Consider the following 17,456-nt stretch of genomic DNA (forward strand, 5'->3'; position numbering starts at 1 on the left):
TAAAGGACTGTTTGCTAATATTGGCTGTGGATGACCTCCTTGTCTATAATATAATATAGTGGGATCCAAAAATCTGAGACCACTAGTAATAGAAATTCTTACATTTGATTAGTGCAAATTTAAATATTTGCAACTCATTTTACATCTTTGTTTTAAATTTCTTTTAAATGTATCAAAATCCTAAAATGTTATTTCCAAGTAAAAAAAAAAAAGGAACATAGTTACAGCATTCAAAAGTGAAAATCTATGTTAGACTTAAAAGATGCCCGTTTCTTAACTTTTATATTTGGTCTCTTCCAATCTTTAATGTACAGTTTATGTAGCTTATATACAGTTGAAGTCGGAAGTTTGCACACACTTAGGTTGAAATCATTAAAACACAGATTTCATATTAGCAAACTATAGTTTTGGCAAGTCCTTTAGGACATCTACTTTGTGCATGACGTGAGTAATTTTTCAACAATTGTTTACAGACAGATTGTTTCACTTTTAATTGACTATATCACAATTTCAGTGGGTCAAAAGTTTACTTACACTAAGTCAACAGTGCCTTTAAGCAGCTTGGAAAATTCCAGAAAATTATGTCAAGCCTTTAGGCAATTAGCTTCTGATAGGAGGTGTACTGAATTGGAGGTGTACCTGTGGATGTGTTTTAAGACCTTCGCTTGACATCATTGGAAAATAAAAATAAATAAATAATTGTGGACCTCCACAAGTCTGGTTCATCCATGGGAGCAATTTCCAAATGCCTGAAGGTACCTTGTTCATCTGTACAAACAATAGTACGCAAGTATAAACACCATGGGACCACACAGCCATCATACCGCTCAGGAAGGAGACGCGTTCTGTCTCCTAGAGATAAACGTAGTTTGGTGCGAAAAGTGCAAATCAATCCCAGAACAACAGCAAAGGACCTTGTGAAGATGCTGGAGGAAACAGGTAGACAAGTATCTATATCTACAGTAAAATGAGTCCTATATCAAAATAACCTGAAAGGCTGCTCAGCAAGGAAGAAGCCAATGCTCCAAAACTGCCATAAAAAAGCCAGACTACAGTTTGCAAGTGCACATGGGGGCAAAGATCTAACTTTTTGGAGAAATGTCCTCTGGTCTAATGAAACAGAAATTGAACTGTTTGGCCATAATTACCATCGTTATGTTTGGAGGCTTGCAAGCTGAAGAACACCATCGCAACTGTGAAGCATGGGTGTGACAGCATCATGTTGTGCTGACAGAGTTACACCAGTTCTGTCTGGAGGAGTGGGACAAAATTCCAGCAACTTATTGTGAGAAGCTTGTAGAAGGCTACCCAAAATGTTTGACCCAAGTTAAACAATTTAAAGGCAATGCTACCAAATACTAACAAAGTGTATGTAAACCTCTGACCCACTGGGAATGTGATGAAAGAAATAAAAGCTGAAATAAATAATTCTCGCAACTATTATTCTGACATTTCACATTCATAAAATAAATTAGTGATCCTAACTGACCTAAGACAGGGAATATTTTCTATGATTAAATGTCAGGAATTGTGAAAAACTGAGTTTAAATGTATTTGGCTAAGGTGTATGTAAACTTCTGACTTCAACAGTATACTGTATGTTCTGTCTATCATATATATCTATGTAAAATGTACATGGTATATATCTCAGACAATCTGCTCCACAGAAACCTCTCTATGCACTTTAACAGCTGCTCTAAAAAAGCAAACTCTCATTCTCTCTCTATCGCTTCTTGTGCTTTCATCAGCACTTCCTGTCCTGTCTGTATCAGACAATTTTTTCTTAAAATACACATAGACATATAGTGTCCTAGTTTGATGTCTTATTTATTTACCTGGTTTGCATATATTGCAATATATTACTTACACACTTGAATTTAGTGTGTTCATTTTATTACTTGCAGACACCTGTAAGAATTTGTGTCTGTATGTATTCTGTTTGTCTGCACATCTGCACAGTCCAGTGCTTTATGTAAAGCAAAAACGTGCATGTTTATGCATGTCTGCGCATGTGTGTGGTTCTGTGCACTTAGTGACAGCACTTCACAGATGATGCTGCACGTCGAAAGTGCATCTGTGGCCTGCTGCACAGGAAGAGACGGAGGTGTGACAGGAAGGATAGAAAGAGAGGGAAAGGCATATAGCGTGACAGAGAGACACTCAAATAGAGAAATTGTAGAATGGAGGATGAAGTCTGTGAGAAAGAGAGTAAAGAGTAGCTGAAGCGATTGAATGGCAGTATAATTCCTGTTGACAAGAAGTTGCCTTTCATATCTGCGTGATCCTGGTTCTGTGATTGGAAAAAACTCTCTAAAGACCATGAGCCTAAATCAATAGTAAGTGATCTCTATGTGTGTTTAGTTTCCTGATCAGCTGTCTTGATCTGTCTGTCTGAATGTCACAAATAACAATAGTTACAATATTGTATATCATTCACAGTGAGGTCCAAAAGTCTGAGGCCACTAGTGAAAATGCTTGTATATGCATTCTTTACTAGTTTGAGAATTTAAATAAGTCATTTCAAAATTCAGCATAGAATTTAATTGGAAAGTTAAATTTGTTGTAACATCATTCTTTTGCTTTGATAAAGTTGTCTTATTTATTGTTAGACCATCAAAATTAAAAACATGTATGCTAGACCCCACATGCACTAAGCTACTGAAAGAGGTGTTTTCTGGAGTTTTGGAACCTCTTCTCAATATTATTAACTCCTTATCTTCAGGACATGTATCAATAACTTTTAAGATGGCAGTAATCAAACTGGTGAATTGGTTAATTGTGTAGACCCATCTCAAAAATACTAAAAAGGCTGTATCCTCCCAACTATGCTTTTATTTTGCAGAGAAACTGTATTTATGAAGATTTTCAGTCAGGTCTTAGGCCCATCATTGAATGGAGCCTGCACTTAGAAATTATTTACTCTTATCATATGACCTCAGCTGTATCTCCCTTCCAATATTAGACCTTTGTGCTAACGTTGTCACCATAGATCATGACATTCTCTTGGAAAGGCTTGTGAATTACGTTGGCATTTGTGGACAGAAATAAATATGTTTAGACTCAATTTATCTGAATGCTACTACTTTCTTTGCATAAGGAGAACTGTCAGATCAAAAACAAGTTAATTATGGCGTGGCGCAAGGCTCTGTATTAGGTCCTCTGCTGTTCTCACTGTACATGCTTGCCTTGGAAGACATTATCAGGAAACATGGATTTTTTTTTATTTTTTATTGTTATGCAGATGACACTCAGCTTTATATTTTCTCTAATAACCACAGTTATTGTAACTTGTAAAATCATAATACATTCAAATGGGATTAATACAGGATTTCCTTCAAACAGTGTTAGAATCTTTCAGATTTCTTTTTTGATGACAGTGCAACAATATGTTACCACAGTTTTAATGCATTGACAAATTCTGTGGTGACAATGATAATTTGGAGGAAATTTGGATACCATGGCATATTTTTGCAAGGATAGTTCATTCAAAATCAGCTTCTTTTTTTTCTTTTTTCTTTTTTACTTGAGCCACTCTTAGTTCATTAAAAAATATAACTGGTATCTATTTACCCTTGTAAAAAAAACTAAAAAAAAAACTTGCTATACTTGTTATTACACAGGAAGTGAGATACAGTTTTGTGTAAAAGTTGAGGCATCTCATAGTGAAATGTATTATAATGGTGACAACTTTGGCTAACCTGTGAAACCGAATGACTGAACTTAACTGTAGTTTTATTAACACTTTATAACTAAAGGTTATTGCCCTGATGAAGGCAGATTGTCTACCAATACGCATTGGCTTTTTAATGTTTTTTGCTTAATAAAATAATATAATGTTTTTTAGTTTTTTTTAAGTGCCTCGTTTTCTATAATTTGATGTTGTTGGCAGCCCCACTCAGCAATAAGCACCTCTCAAAATTGGATTCTTTTTGGATATCTTTTTTTTAAGCCAAAATATTAGTCTTCCTTTTGGCTTCTTATAAAGGTTATTCTGAATAAATTGATTGACTAGTCTACAGTATACAGTATATGACATATGTTTTCAATAGCTTTTGTGGTTTAGCTCTTGTGTTTGATTTGTATCCATAGCTGAATGCTTAATTTGTCAAATACAGAGACACTGACAAAGTGTATGCAAAGAATGGTAATATATTTTAGAAGTTGATTAATGGCGATAGTTTTTCACACATTTCCCCTCATATTGACTGTTGTGTACTATATATGTTGTATAGATAGATAAATTAATAGCTCTTTTATTTTTTAGAAACACGTAAAATTCCTGTCACTCGCTTAAACGTACTAAAGGGGTTAGAGAAGTCAATCAAGATGCTTTATTAGATTATGATTTTCATAATTTAGGAGCGATATCAGCATCTGCAGAGCAGAAATAAAGGAAGCAAAAAAGAGAAATAGAAGTGGTCTTATAAGAATAAAATGAAAAGTGTGTAAAGGTGATGATTCAATTGCAAATAACTAAATGGAGTTGTGAAGTATTTCAGCTGGTCTTGGCTTCTTTGAAAAGGCAACAAGACATAAAATAACACATGCCTCACATGATGCACTGGAGGAACCCTCTGGAGATCAACCAGACAGCCTTTAAAAGAGCTTCAAATATCATATTTATGCATTCAAGGAACTTCAAGATACACTGACTGGCCAGTGTTATGATCTGGGGTTGCTTCAATTGGTCAGGTAGGGTCAGCAACATTATGCGGCAATAAAATGAAGTCAGCTGACTACCTGAATGTACTGGATTTTTCTTCCCTGATTACATGGGCATATTCCAGGATGACAATGTCATGATTCATTGGGCTCAAATTGTGAAAGAGTGGTTCAGGGAGAGTGAGGAATCATTTTCACATTAATTGGCCACCACAGATTCCTGACCTTAACCCCATTGAAAGTCTTTGGGATGTGCTGGAGAAGACTTTATGGAGTGGTTTGACTCTCCCGTCATCAATACAAGATCTCGGCCAAAAATTAATGAACTTTGGATGGAAATAAATGTTGTGACGTTGCATAAGGTTGATGAAACTATGCCATGATGAATGCGCGCCGTAATCAAAGCTAAAGGCAGTCAAACGAAATATTAGAGTATGCAACCTTTTTTTTTGGCCAGGCAGTGTATATTTCAAGAGACTTGAAGCCTTTCCCTTATGTTGGGGTTACTGAGGGAACCATTATCAGTCTGCAAAAACAAACGCTAGACAAATTTCTGTGGTTTCCTCTTGCTTGTCTGTAATATGGAAACAATATTTGTTTTGAGGAGGAGGCTAAAGTTTCTAAGTGCTCTCACCTCCTCCTCATTATCTTTAATAGGTTCTGCACCCCCCCCCCAATTTTGATTTAACAAGGTGTCTGTGTAAAACTGTTTAGAGTTTTGTGGCTAAATTATGTGTTTTGCAGAATTCTATTGATTGCCCCTCTAGGCTTGTAGCCTTCTCCACCCCACCGCCCCTCCTCCTGTGTGCATTTGTGCACAACTGTTTGTTACAGCTGTCGTGTTGTTGCCATGGTAACAGTGTTTGTTGGTGTATGTGGGTTATTATGAGGTTCAGTAATGTCTTAGTCTCAGACTGTGGCCTTATCTGTTTCCACTGAACTGATGGGTCCCTCCAATAAAGCATAAACCAACTGCATACAAAGTGCACAGGGAAAATGTGTGAAAACAGACAAATCAATTACTTTTCTTGACGTATTTTATGCAAAACATTCGTTTTTTTTTTTTTGTTGTTGTTGTTGTTTTTTTTTTCATAAATCAACAGGAATGGACCCAACAACTGAAGTGCGCTGAGCACACCTGGACACACATTTTCCCAGCACATTCTGGGATGGAGAGAAACTCTCATATTCCATGGCAGGAATGCCGCTACCTGGATCTAAAGTCGAATGCTCAAAAACAAGAGACTAACAAAAGGATGGAGGGTACAGATACACGTCCACCACATTGTATTTGCACAATACACTTCTAAAAGGTTATGCCGTCTTTGTTAAATATGTTTCTTTGTGTACATATGTGTTTACTCTCTAGATCCCAGTTGGTTATGCAAGCACAAGACGTTGCTGCAACGGTTTTTGTCCACCTCCACCTTAGTAAATGTGGTCCATCACATGAGAAAATCAGACAAACTCAGTGTGCAGGAAGTGGGGCTTATCCAGGAAATGGGTTCTTTGAAGGATAAAGTGCATTCACTGGTCGAGTTCCTGTCTGTCACGGATCCGCAAGGTGCCACCCTTCAGGCATACCTTCAGAAATGTTACCCTACAGAGTATAACCTTATAACTGTACATGGTAAGTATGTAAAAGGGCCATAAAGGGGTGTGGCAAAGTGACTGGGAATCATTCATTCTCAATGAAAGTTGGCAATTTGAGGTGACATAATTGACAGTGACATTTGCCAATGCAATGCAACTGAGCAATTGAGTTCAACTTAATGCAAATGAGCTGTAACTACCAATCAATGTGAAGAGCACATGTGTACCGAAAGCCGTTTTAATTTTTTTATTATTTTTGCAATTCCATTCGGTCGTGCTAGTGCCATAGAAATTACTTTTAGCTTTAACTTTCTCCCTTTAAATAATAAAAAAAATTGTTTTAATTGAATTGGCCACTCTAAAAATAAGATGCTGAATTTAAATTTGAATTAGAATGACATGAAGAGGAATTTACTGAACTGCAATACAAAGAAATTCAACACAGTCACATGACAGGAATTATGTACATTAAACTAATTATTATTCCTGATATGTACAGTACAGGTTTTTCAACTGATTATACTGATTAGCACCATAAAATGTCCACTACATTTTTTGATAAATAAAACTGAATCAATTGATTATATACTGTATAATATATTGAGCTGTAACTACACAAGTAAATTAATAATGCATTTTTGGTGAATCTAACAGAATTTACACTGGCAGCCAAAAGTTTGGAATAATGTACAGATTTTGCTCTTATGGAAAGAAATTGGTACTTTTATTCACCAAAGTGGCATTCAACTGATCACAATGTATAGTCAGGACATTAATAACGTGAAAAATTACTATTACAGTTGAAAAAAATGTTCAGAACTTCTTAAACTACTTCAAAGAGTTCTCATCAAAAAATCCTCCACGTTCAGCAATGACAGTTTTGCAGATCCTTGTTATTCTAGCTGTCAGTTTGTCCAGATACTCAGGTGACATTTCACCCCACACTTCCTGTAGCACTTGTCATAGATGAGACTGTCTTGTTGGGCACTTCTCACGCACCTTACAGTCTAGCTGATCCCACAAAAGCTCAATGGGGTTAAGATCCATAACACTCTTTTCCAATTATCTGTTGTCCAATGTCTGTGTTTCTTTGCCCACTCTAACATTTTCTTTTTGTTTTTCTGTTTCAAAAGTGTCTTTTTCTTTGCAATTCTTCCCATAAGGCCTGCACCCCTGAGTCTTCTCTTTACTGTTGCACATGAAACTGGTGTTGAGCGGGTAGAATTCAATGAAGCTGTCAGCTGAGGACATGTGAGGCGTCTATTTCTCAAACTAGAGACTCTGATGTGCTTATCCTCTTGTTTAGTTGTACATCTGGTCTTCCACATCTCTTTCTGTCCTTGTTAGAGCCAGTTGTCCTTTGTCTTTGAAGACTGTAGTGTACACCTTTGTATGAAATCTTCAGTTTTTTGGCAATTTCAAGCATTGTATAGACTTCATTCCTCAAAACAATGATTGACTGATGAGTTTCTAGAGAAAGCTGTTTCTTATTTTCCATTTTTGTCCTAATATTGACCTTAAGACATGCCAGTCTATTGCATACTGTGGCAACTCAAAAACAAACACAAAGACAATGTTAAGCTTCATTTAAAGAACCAAATAGCTTTCAACTGTGTTTCATATAATGGCAAGTGATTTTCTAGTACCAAATTAGCAATTTAGCACAATTACTCAAGGATAAGGTGTTGGAGTAATGGCTGCTGGAAATGGGGCCTGTCTAGATTTGATCAAATAGTGATGGTGTTTTTTACATCAGTAATGTGCTGACTATACTTTGTGATCAGTTGAATGCCAGTTTGGTGAATTAAAGTACCAATTTCCTTCTGAAACAGCAAAATCTGTATATTATTCCAAACATTTAGCTGCCTGTGTAATTCTGTGAAAGTTTTTCTGGACTGGTACTAAAACTATTGTACATTTACAGCATTTATTAAATTATTTTTATTTCATTTCATTTCATTTCATTCCATTTTTTTTTTTTTTTTTTTTTTATTTCCTCCCCTTTTCTCCCCAATTTGGAATTCCCAATATGCTCTAAGTCCACATGGTGGCGTAGTGACCCACCTCAATCCGGGTTGTTTAGGATGAATCTCAGTTGCCTCCATGTCTGAGACCGTCAATCCGCACATCTTATCACGTGGCTTGTTGAGCGCGTTACCACGGAGACAGCGCGTGTGGAGACTTCACGCTATTCTCCTCGGCATCCACGCACAACTCACCACACGCCCCACCGAGAGCGAACCGCATTATAGCAACCACGAGGAGGTTACCCCATGTGACTCTACCCTCCCTAGCAACCGGACCAATTTGGTTGCTTAGGAGACCTGGCTGGAGTCACTCAGCACGCCCTGAATTCAAACTTGCGACTCCAGGGGTGGTAGTCAGTGTCTTTACTCGCTGAGCTACCCAGGCCCCCCCATTTCATTTTTTATTCTACTTCCTTAAATTCAAATTTGAATTACAATTCTACTGTACATTCTGTTTCTCAAGAACTGAATTGGAATTTAAAAGGCATTCTCAATTCAATTCTGAATGGCGCACAAACGTGTTGGAGTTTCAGTGGTTGCAGTAGGCCTACAGTACTTGCCGACTTTTAGTAATTTAATCACTGCCAGTTTGAACACACCGTGAGTGTGTGAGTATTTATACTGTATATCAGTGTTAATGTGTTTGTCATTTTCCAGTGACTCACCCTAATTCACCCTCTATCTTTCCCTACAGACTCTGTGGTTCAGCAGAATAAAGACGCTCTCCTTCAGCGACTTAACGAAGAAAGTGTAAATTCTTCGTACCAGGGTGTTGGTAACTCATATGGCTCTACGCTCCTCCTCATAGAGAGCGTTTCTGACCTACAGCAACGAGAACATGACCTCGTACAAGTGTCTGTAAACAGAGGGGCGGGGCCTCTTCACGGCCGAGCACTGGGATTGGACAAGCTGATTGCACCTTTGACAAGGGTTAGCACCACGCCACGAGTGACACTGACAGTGGGCGTGGCCGGTAGCGGGAAGAGCCGATTGGTCCACCGTTTTGTCCGCATCTGGAGTGGTGGGCAGATCTATCCTGACCTGAGTCTCGTAATCCCTATTGTTTGCTGGGAGTTGAACAATTATGACCGCTTATCGGTTGAACGCTTGCTACGATTGTTTGTTACATACGATAACGTGGATGTAATTATTTGTAACGAAGCCTGCAAAGTGTTACTCATCTTTGACGGATTGGAAGAATTCCGTCAGCCTCTTGATTTTGCCGATGCCCCGTCCAATAGCGACCCTCGGCGGGAAATTCCCGTGTCGGACCTCATTACAAATATCATTCGTGGTAACCTTTTGCCAGGGGCAAATCTTTGGCTTTTGTCAAGACCTGGCGTTGGGGCAAAAGTGCCGGCCGGATTGGTCGATCGTGTGACGGAAGTCCCGCCTCTATCGCAAATGCAAATAAAGGATTACGTTAATCACTATATTACGAACACACTGGATGTGTACTCTTTACCGCAAGACAACTCAAAGTCAAGAACATCGAGTCAAAGCGATTCCCACACCTACATACCAGAAGATGTCTCCTCCCAGGTGTGGGCATACCTGAATTCCCAGAAACCATTGCTTATTTTGTGTACTGTACCCGCTGTCTGCCATATTATCATAACAACACTGTCTCGCCTTCTGAAGGCGGAAACAGATGCAACGTCCCTTCCTCGAACACTAACAGAGGTCTACGCCCACTTTTGTTGGCCACACCTCTCCGGTTCTGATTCAAGTGGCAGTATCAGGAAGCCATTGAGTTCTCTGGGTCGTTTGGCTTTCTATAGCATGTTACGTCGACGGCATACGTTCAGCGAAGCTGAATTGCGAACTTACGGTTTTGATGTCCCACCTCAGGTAGGGACTCTTGGCTACCAAATTCTGAGGCGCAAGCGAAGCTGGTCGTCCGATAACGTGGCGTGGCAGTTCAAGCACCCTTCTGTGCAGGAATTCCTGGGAGCGCTGTTTTATTACGTTTCTTCGAGGCGTGGAATGTTCGATCTGTTCTCAGAAAGTGGCGTCTCCTGGCCACGTATTGGTTTCCATAGCCACTACCGTGCTGCACTTCAGAAAACCAACCAGTCAGACGTTGCAGCCCAGGGCAACCTCGACCTCTTCATGCGATTTCTGTCAGGACTGTTGTCACCAACGACAAGTGCTTTGTTGGGTGGTCCACTGGGCATTGGACGTGAGGAGCAGGTGACCCAGCGCACCACAGCGACAAGCTTGCTTCAGAATGCAATCACCAATACAGGAGGAGACGCTGTCAGTATGCGCAGTGTCACCATGGTTACATGTCTGGCGGAGTTGCAGCAGGGGGAGTGGCTAAGGTCAGTGGAGGAGGATCTTATTAACTGCGGTCTGCGGGGAAAGCTAAAGGACGGAGTTTGTGCTGTGCTTGCATACTTGTTGCAGGTATCAGATGCATGTACCGACGAGACGCAACTGTCCAATTGCCTAGAATCCTCCTCCCTGAAAAGGCTCCTCCCACAGCTCCTGTACTGCAGTAAGCTAAGGTAAAACACACAGTCTAACACACTGTTTAACAGAAATCCCTTATGCTAAAAAAAAAAAAAAAAGTTTATATAATAATAAATTGTATGAGGTTATACACACATTTTCAGAACATTAAAACCTAAATAATATTCATAATAATAAAGATTAAAAACATAAACTCAAATCCTAAAAGCTAGAGCAATGAAATATATATTTACTGTGTGTGTGTGTGTGTGTGTTTTACAGAATGGAAAACAATGAATTTAAGGAAGGTGCAATGGAGTTGTTGGGAAGTTTGCTAAGTGCCAAGGAGTGTCATATTCAGACCCTCAGGTACACACACTCACGCACACACACACACACACACACTCACACACATACATGCCTGTTTAAATACATTTAAGCACATCTAACTTTCTTGCTCTCTCTCTCTCTTTCTAGTCTTGCAGATAACTCAATAAGCAGTAAAGGAATCAAACCGCTCAGTCGAGCTTTACTCGTCAACCGGACCCTCACAGCTCTCGAGTCAGTCATATTTATATATATATATTTTTTAAAGAAATTACCTTCTTGTAGAACTTTCTGGTATTTTTATTCAAGGAAATTTAAGAGTTTCTAATAAAATGTATATCTTTTTTTCTTAGTCTCCGTGGCAACAACATCAGTGCCAAGGGAGCAAAGACATTGTGTGAGGCCCTAAAAATGAACCAGGTCCTTGTCTCAGTAAAGTGAGTTCTAATAAACCAGAATGTTATTTACAGAGTGTCTGAGCTAATTGTTACAGCTGTGAAATCTTTAATTAATAAATATAAATAAAAATAAAAAATAATATAAAATCTACAAATATTATATTTATAAAAATACAACATTTCCAAAAAAAATTATAAAATAAATATTTTTATTGCATAATTATTATTATTATTATTATTATTATTATTATTATTATTATCACCATTATTAATAATAATTATTATTATTGTTTTTAAACTCTTTATTTATCAAATTAAAGGACTTATAATAAATACGTGATAAAGATTTAGATTAATTATATTTATTTAATATTTGAATACAAATAAGTTTAACGTATCAAGGATAAATAACTAATAAAGAAAAAAGTGAAAATTATCAATACATTACGTTAATATTGTATGTGCTGCTTGTGTGTACATCATATGTTCAGCATATGTTTGTGTTTAGTCTGCAGAGTAATCATATTGAGGATGAAGGTGCCCGTGCGCTGGCCGACGTTCTTCAGTCTAACCGAAAGCTCACCACACTGAAGTGAGTCTGTTTGAGAGTTTATTAGTTTACTTTCACAGAACCACAGAATCATAAACACAAATCTTTATGCGTTTCAGTGTTCAGAAGAACGGCATCGGACCAGATGGAGTGAAAAGAATCGCAGATGCGCTCACAAAGAATCAAACCCTAAAGGAAATAAAGTAAGAGCAATGTGTGTGTGCATATTAAAAGGTTTAGACTGACTATATACAGCAATATATAGTCCGAATTTTTGTCTTGTTTTACAGAAAAGATATCAAAATATATTCTTTGAGAAGAAAAATGGCATAAGATATTAAAACTTGTTTTCAGAGAGGTTTATGCTTGAAAAAGACATGAAAAGAAAGAAAAGAAAAATAAACTTATTTCTTCTTAAACATAAACATTTGATTTCTCTGAAAATAAGTTTTAACATCTTATAGTTTTTCTTCTAATAAGTAAATGTGTCCTGTTTTTAGGATGTTGTACTGGAAAACAAGGCATAACATTGAGTTAGATTTCTTTTCTAATAAAAATTGATTTTCTAATTTATTTATTTTTTCTAATAATGATAAGAATAATTTTTTCAAGTAATGTATATGGCTATCAAATTCTCTATTAAACATCAGCCCTTAATGTCATATTGATGGCAAAAAAGACAGCCGTGTTCCCTTCGATTTGTTATGCTTCCATTATAAAGGTTATTTTTTTGTATTTGTGTGTGTGTGTGTGTTCACAGTGTATCCAGCAATCATTTGGGTGATTTGGGAACAGTGGCTCTGGCTCAAGCTCTTATATTCAACCATTCAGTCCACACACTCAGGTAAAACACACATTTGAAACAATCCACTCCAGATTAGGAACTTTGTTGTGAGGGATCTTCTTCTCTGTGTCTGTTTCAGTCTCCAGAGTAACTCTGTTAGCGACAGAGGAATTCAAGCTCTCTCACATGCTCTTCAATCAAACCGAGGACTCAGCAGTCTGAAGTATGTCAGTAAATGTGTGCTGTGTTTTTTATGTTGAATACAATACATGTAATGTGTAAAATATACTGTATACTAACTCATGGCTTTCTGGAATACTTGATTCTGGTCAATCTGGCATTACCGAATGTACATTATGCCTTATTTATAGTATACATGAGTCAATATCCTGGTCAATAAATAATAATGTTGTTTTTTTGTTTGTTTATTTTTTGTGGCAGTCTAAGGGAGAATTCCATAGGAGTTTCAGGTGCCAAAGACATCGCCAAAGCCTTAAAAGTCAACACCTGTCTCAGAGAACTTGAGTGAGTGCATATACATTTTTTGCTGTCAAATGGTCACATTAAGTTTTTAACACAAAACTACAACAGGTAAATTAATTGACTGGTATTCAAAATAATTGGACATGTGTGTGTGTGTGTGTGTGTAAGTCTGACAGCTAATCTTCTTCATGATGAGGGGGTGACAGCCATAGCTGAAGCCATGAGGGTCAACAGAGCGATCACTTCATTACAGTGAGTAAAACACACGCTTTACACCAAAACACAAAAAACGATTTCTATCGTTTTCTCTAGGTGTGACTAAAGGTATATTCAGTCTTCTTGAATGCAGTCAGTCATCTGTCCTGGCTTAGTTTATTAATGATAAACAAACCAAACGTATTAATAAACAACATAAACTTACTGTTCTGTTAATTAATCCAGAAATGGTCTATAAGATTAAAGAATTTGTAGCTGTGAGAGAATGTGATGAGATGTAAACTTGTCTGATTGAATAGACGTTCATGATTCACTTTCTCAGTGGAACAAAGGAGGCTTAATGTTCATACCAGGACAATCTCTCGTGTAAATGACTGAAGAAACGCCAGTGTTTGTGTGTGTGTGTGTGTGTATGTGTGTATGTTTTGAAAATGTCCTCACTAAAATAGTGAAATGTGTGAAAACCATCTTCACTCACTTCACTATGTCAACAATGTTAACATAAACAACTTTTCATTTCGAAAAAAGCCTATCTAGGGACCTGAGATGCAAATTAGCATGTGCTATAAAATCTTAATGTACTATGCATCTTTTTTAGTTTTTGTACAGAAATTATGTTTTCGTTTTATACAAATAAACCAATAAATAAATCAAATAAAAAATTTTTTTTTTATATAAGTATATGTTTAATTAGGGCTGCCAATAGATGAAAAATGTTAATTCAGTGAATTACATCATATGCCGATTAATTAATCTAATTAATTGCATATAATAAAATAAACCAATTAAACATAATATATGATAAAAAAATAAATAAATTACGCATTTAAATTTCATAACAAATTTCTTTCATAAAATAAAAAAAAACTAAATATTTGCAATAATGCATTAGTTATCATGAATTAACAATGAACAAAATCATTTTACTGCATTTATTTATCTTTGTCAATTATATAATTAATAAAAATACAAGTTTTCATTGTTAGTTCATGTTAGTTCACAATGCATTAACTAATGTTAACATATATTCAACTTTTTGATTTTTAAAAAAAAATGTATTAGTATCTGTTGAAATTAACATTAAGCAACACTAATAAACTAATAAATGCTGTAGAAGTATTGTTCATTGTTAGTTCATGTTAACTAATGTTGTTAACTAATTTTAACAAATGGAACCTTGTTGCAAAGTGTTACCAAAATATTTTAAAATATTTTATTGAGTGTTGTGATTACATTTGTAGCTGAAAATGGCTCATATTTAGGTCAAATCATATTTTGCTGTAACTTACTATGAGGGTTAAGGTTTAGGAATAAGGTTAGACTTACATAGAAAATACTATTACCACTGTATAAAAAATTTGCTATGAGTTGTCCACTTATATAGTGAAAAAACATGTGTGTTTCAGTCTCCAGTGGAACTTCCTGAAGGCTGGAGCGGCTAAAGCTTTATCACAGTCTCTCATGAGCAACACCTGTATTCAGCTGCTGGAGTAAGACTATTTACAGTTTGATTCATTAACCTGTCCATCTGTTCATGTGTAGCTGTGTAACATTATCTAGACAGATTACTGTCATTCTGTTAATTCCTCTTTGACTCCACACTCTTACAGGCTGTAAAACCTTTTTGGTTCTAATTGGAATAAACCATTATTTGTAGAGCGCATGTCTCAACTTTATTGTAATATTGGTTCAAATGTGTCATTGGATATGGATCTGTAACATGATTTATTATCGCTCATATCTCTCTCACATTGTGTGGACAGTCTGCAGGAGAACACTCTGGGAGATAATGGTGTCATTTCACTGGCCAGTGCACTGAAGACAAACTCCTCTCTCAAGACCCTCTAGTGAGTCGGACCTTTTTTATTAGTTTTTGGCTATTTAGTCCATTCACTGTATGAAGCTGATATCTGACACTCTGATGTCTGTGTGTGTAGTCTTCAGGGTGTATCTGCAGGTAAAGCAGGGGCCGTGGCGCTGGCTGATGCTCTAGTGGTCAATGAAACCCTTCATACACTAGAGTGAGTGCATACAGTATATGTTCTAGTAAATGGAGATGAATGACAAAGCTTTGGCACTCCTGATTCAATTGCATTTTGTTGCTTTTGTAGTAAAACTAATCTTTGCACTGAACAAACCCATATTTTATAGAATGCATATTTTTATTTTAATGCACAGTTAATGCAAATTTTAATGAAACAGTTACTGAGTTCATTGCTCAATTTAATGGACTGAATAAAAAACAAAGGTAAATTTGGCATGTTCAAAAGATTTGTCTCCCTTGTAGACAAAACATTAATGCTATTTTACAACAAGGTTATATTTGTTAAAATAGTCAATGCATTAGGTATCACAGCATAACTAACAATAAGCAATATTTTATTACAGCATTTATTGATATAGGTACAATTGTTCATTGTTAGTTCAAATTGCATTAATCAAATTAAAATGCATTAACATTAGTTGCGATTAATCACAACTATTAGTTGCGATTAATCAAATTAATGGCAATGAATCGCATCTATCAATATTTTCAGAGAAAGACCCCCAAATAAAAATGTATTTAATAGATAATGATTAAATATTTATAGATTAATAATTACAAATGTAATATATTATTGTTATAATATTATAAATATACTATATATTATTAATACACAATATTGTGGCAGACAAGACAATACAAAAAATTGCTTTGGAATACAACATGTTATTTATTTCCATAATCATTGGACAATAAGCCAATAATTGGCCTACAGTCCACAGCAATCTACTTTGCAGTTGAATTGATCAATCTGTCCAAGATAGATCTGTTGTAAGGACTTTTCTAAAGATGTGTATATGTGCACGTCAGACGGACGCTTTGGATGCATCGCCTTTAAGCAGCATTTGAAATTTAGAAAAACACATCTTAAGACTCCTGCATTTGGAGTTGCGCTCCGTCCAACTGTGTGTGTAGTTGCGCTTAATGCCCCCTGCTGACAGAGACTAAAAAAAATAAATAATTCTCTGCAGTGGATGATCAGCTCTTTACATAAACTCAATAATCTTCCATGACTTTTGTCCTAGTCTTCGTGGCAACTCCATTGGGATGGAGGGAGCTAAGGCATTTTCCAGCGCTCTGAAGATTAACAGGAGTTTGAGAAGTCTCAAGTACGTCTATAGACACTGCACCTCTCTAACAGATCTATGAATAATCTAAAGTTGAAAGTCTTATAAGAGTGTGTTTGCATGTTTGTAGTCTACAGGAGAATTCTCTGGGGATGGATGGAGCGATCTTCATCGCCACAGCTTTGAGAGGGAACCATCAACTCACCTACATTAAGTATGTGTGTGTGGGTATACAGTATGTGTGAACCGCCATCTATGTGTGTAAGGTTAAACCACAATGTGTCACAAGATTTATGCCTACCACATGTGGTAAATATTTTACACTTTCAAACTGGGTGAGATTCGAAAGACTGATTACTGATTTTGAGATACGTATATGTGTTGAATACCTTTCGTATTTTGATGTGATCTGCAATCAGTGTAATTGCTTTTGTGTGTGGTTTGTCTGTGATTTGTGTCTGTCTAAACATTTTCTATTTCTCATTCAGTCTCCAGGGCAACGGCATTGGTGAGTCAGGGGCAAAGGTCATCTCCGACGCCATCAAAGCTGGTGCATCAGAGTGTGTGGTGGACATCTAGCATGCACACATACTCTCAACAAAGCAAACATTGTAAAATGTAAATTAATGTATATATTTATTCCATGTAATAATGTCTATTTGATTTTTATGGTACTGACAGAGATTTTATATTAATAAAAGACAATTACAACTATTTTAATTCAAGACTTTCAATCAAATTTTAAGGGTAATTGAACAGGCAGACACACCCAAGTTCAAACAAGAAGATACATTTACATATATTAGTAAATACATTATAATATTTACATAGATGTGCAGTGCATTGCACAC

General features: G+C 36.5%; 1 protein-coding gene across 2 annotated transcripts; it reads left to right on the forward strand.

The window, feature by feature from the left end:
* Positions 1 to 2,093: 2,093 nt before the first annotated feature.
* On the forward strand, positions 2,094 to 17,325 carry LOC127434453 (NLR family CARD domain-containing protein 3-like). 2 transcript variants are annotated; one of them, XM_051687224.1, is made up of 19 exons: positions 2,094 to 2,336; positions 5,766 to 5,925; positions 6,032 to 6,292; positions 8,977 to 10,792; positions 11,019 to 11,105; positions 11,214 to 11,297; positions 11,417 to 11,500; positions 11,970 to 12,053; positions 12,131 to 12,214; positions 12,772 to 12,855; positions 12,935 to 13,018; positions 13,237 to 13,320; positions 13,447 to 13,530; positions 14,901 to 14,984; positions 15,258 to 15,341; positions 15,432 to 15,515; positions 16,564 to 16,647; positions 16,736 to 16,819; positions 17,094 to 17,325. In XM_051687224.1, exons 2-19 carry the CDS (start codon positions 5,832 to 5,834, stop codon positions 17,182 to 17,184), a joined length of 3,441 nt encoding a protein of 1,146 aa, XP_051543184.1. In that variant the 5' UTR covers positions 2,094 to 2,336; positions 5,766 to 5,831; the 3' UTR covers positions 17,185 to 17,325. The 2 variants fall into 2 exon arrangements, with proteins under 2 accessions (XP_051543184.1, XP_051543182.1); XM_051687222.1 differs by lacking the exon at positions 2,094 to 2,336 and having other exon boundaries at positions 2,354 to 5,925.
* Positions 17,326 to 17,456: the final 131 nt, after the last annotated feature.

The sequence above is a fragment of the Myxocyprinus asiaticus genome, chromosome 44 (assembly GCF_019703515.2).
Source record: "Myxocyprinus asiaticus isolate MX2 ecotype Aquarium Trade chromosome 44, UBuf_Myxa_2, whole genome shotgun sequence".
NCBI classification, from domain to species: Eukaryota; Metazoa; Chordata; class Actinopteri; order Cypriniformes; family Catostomidae; genus Myxocyprinus; species Myxocyprinus asiaticus.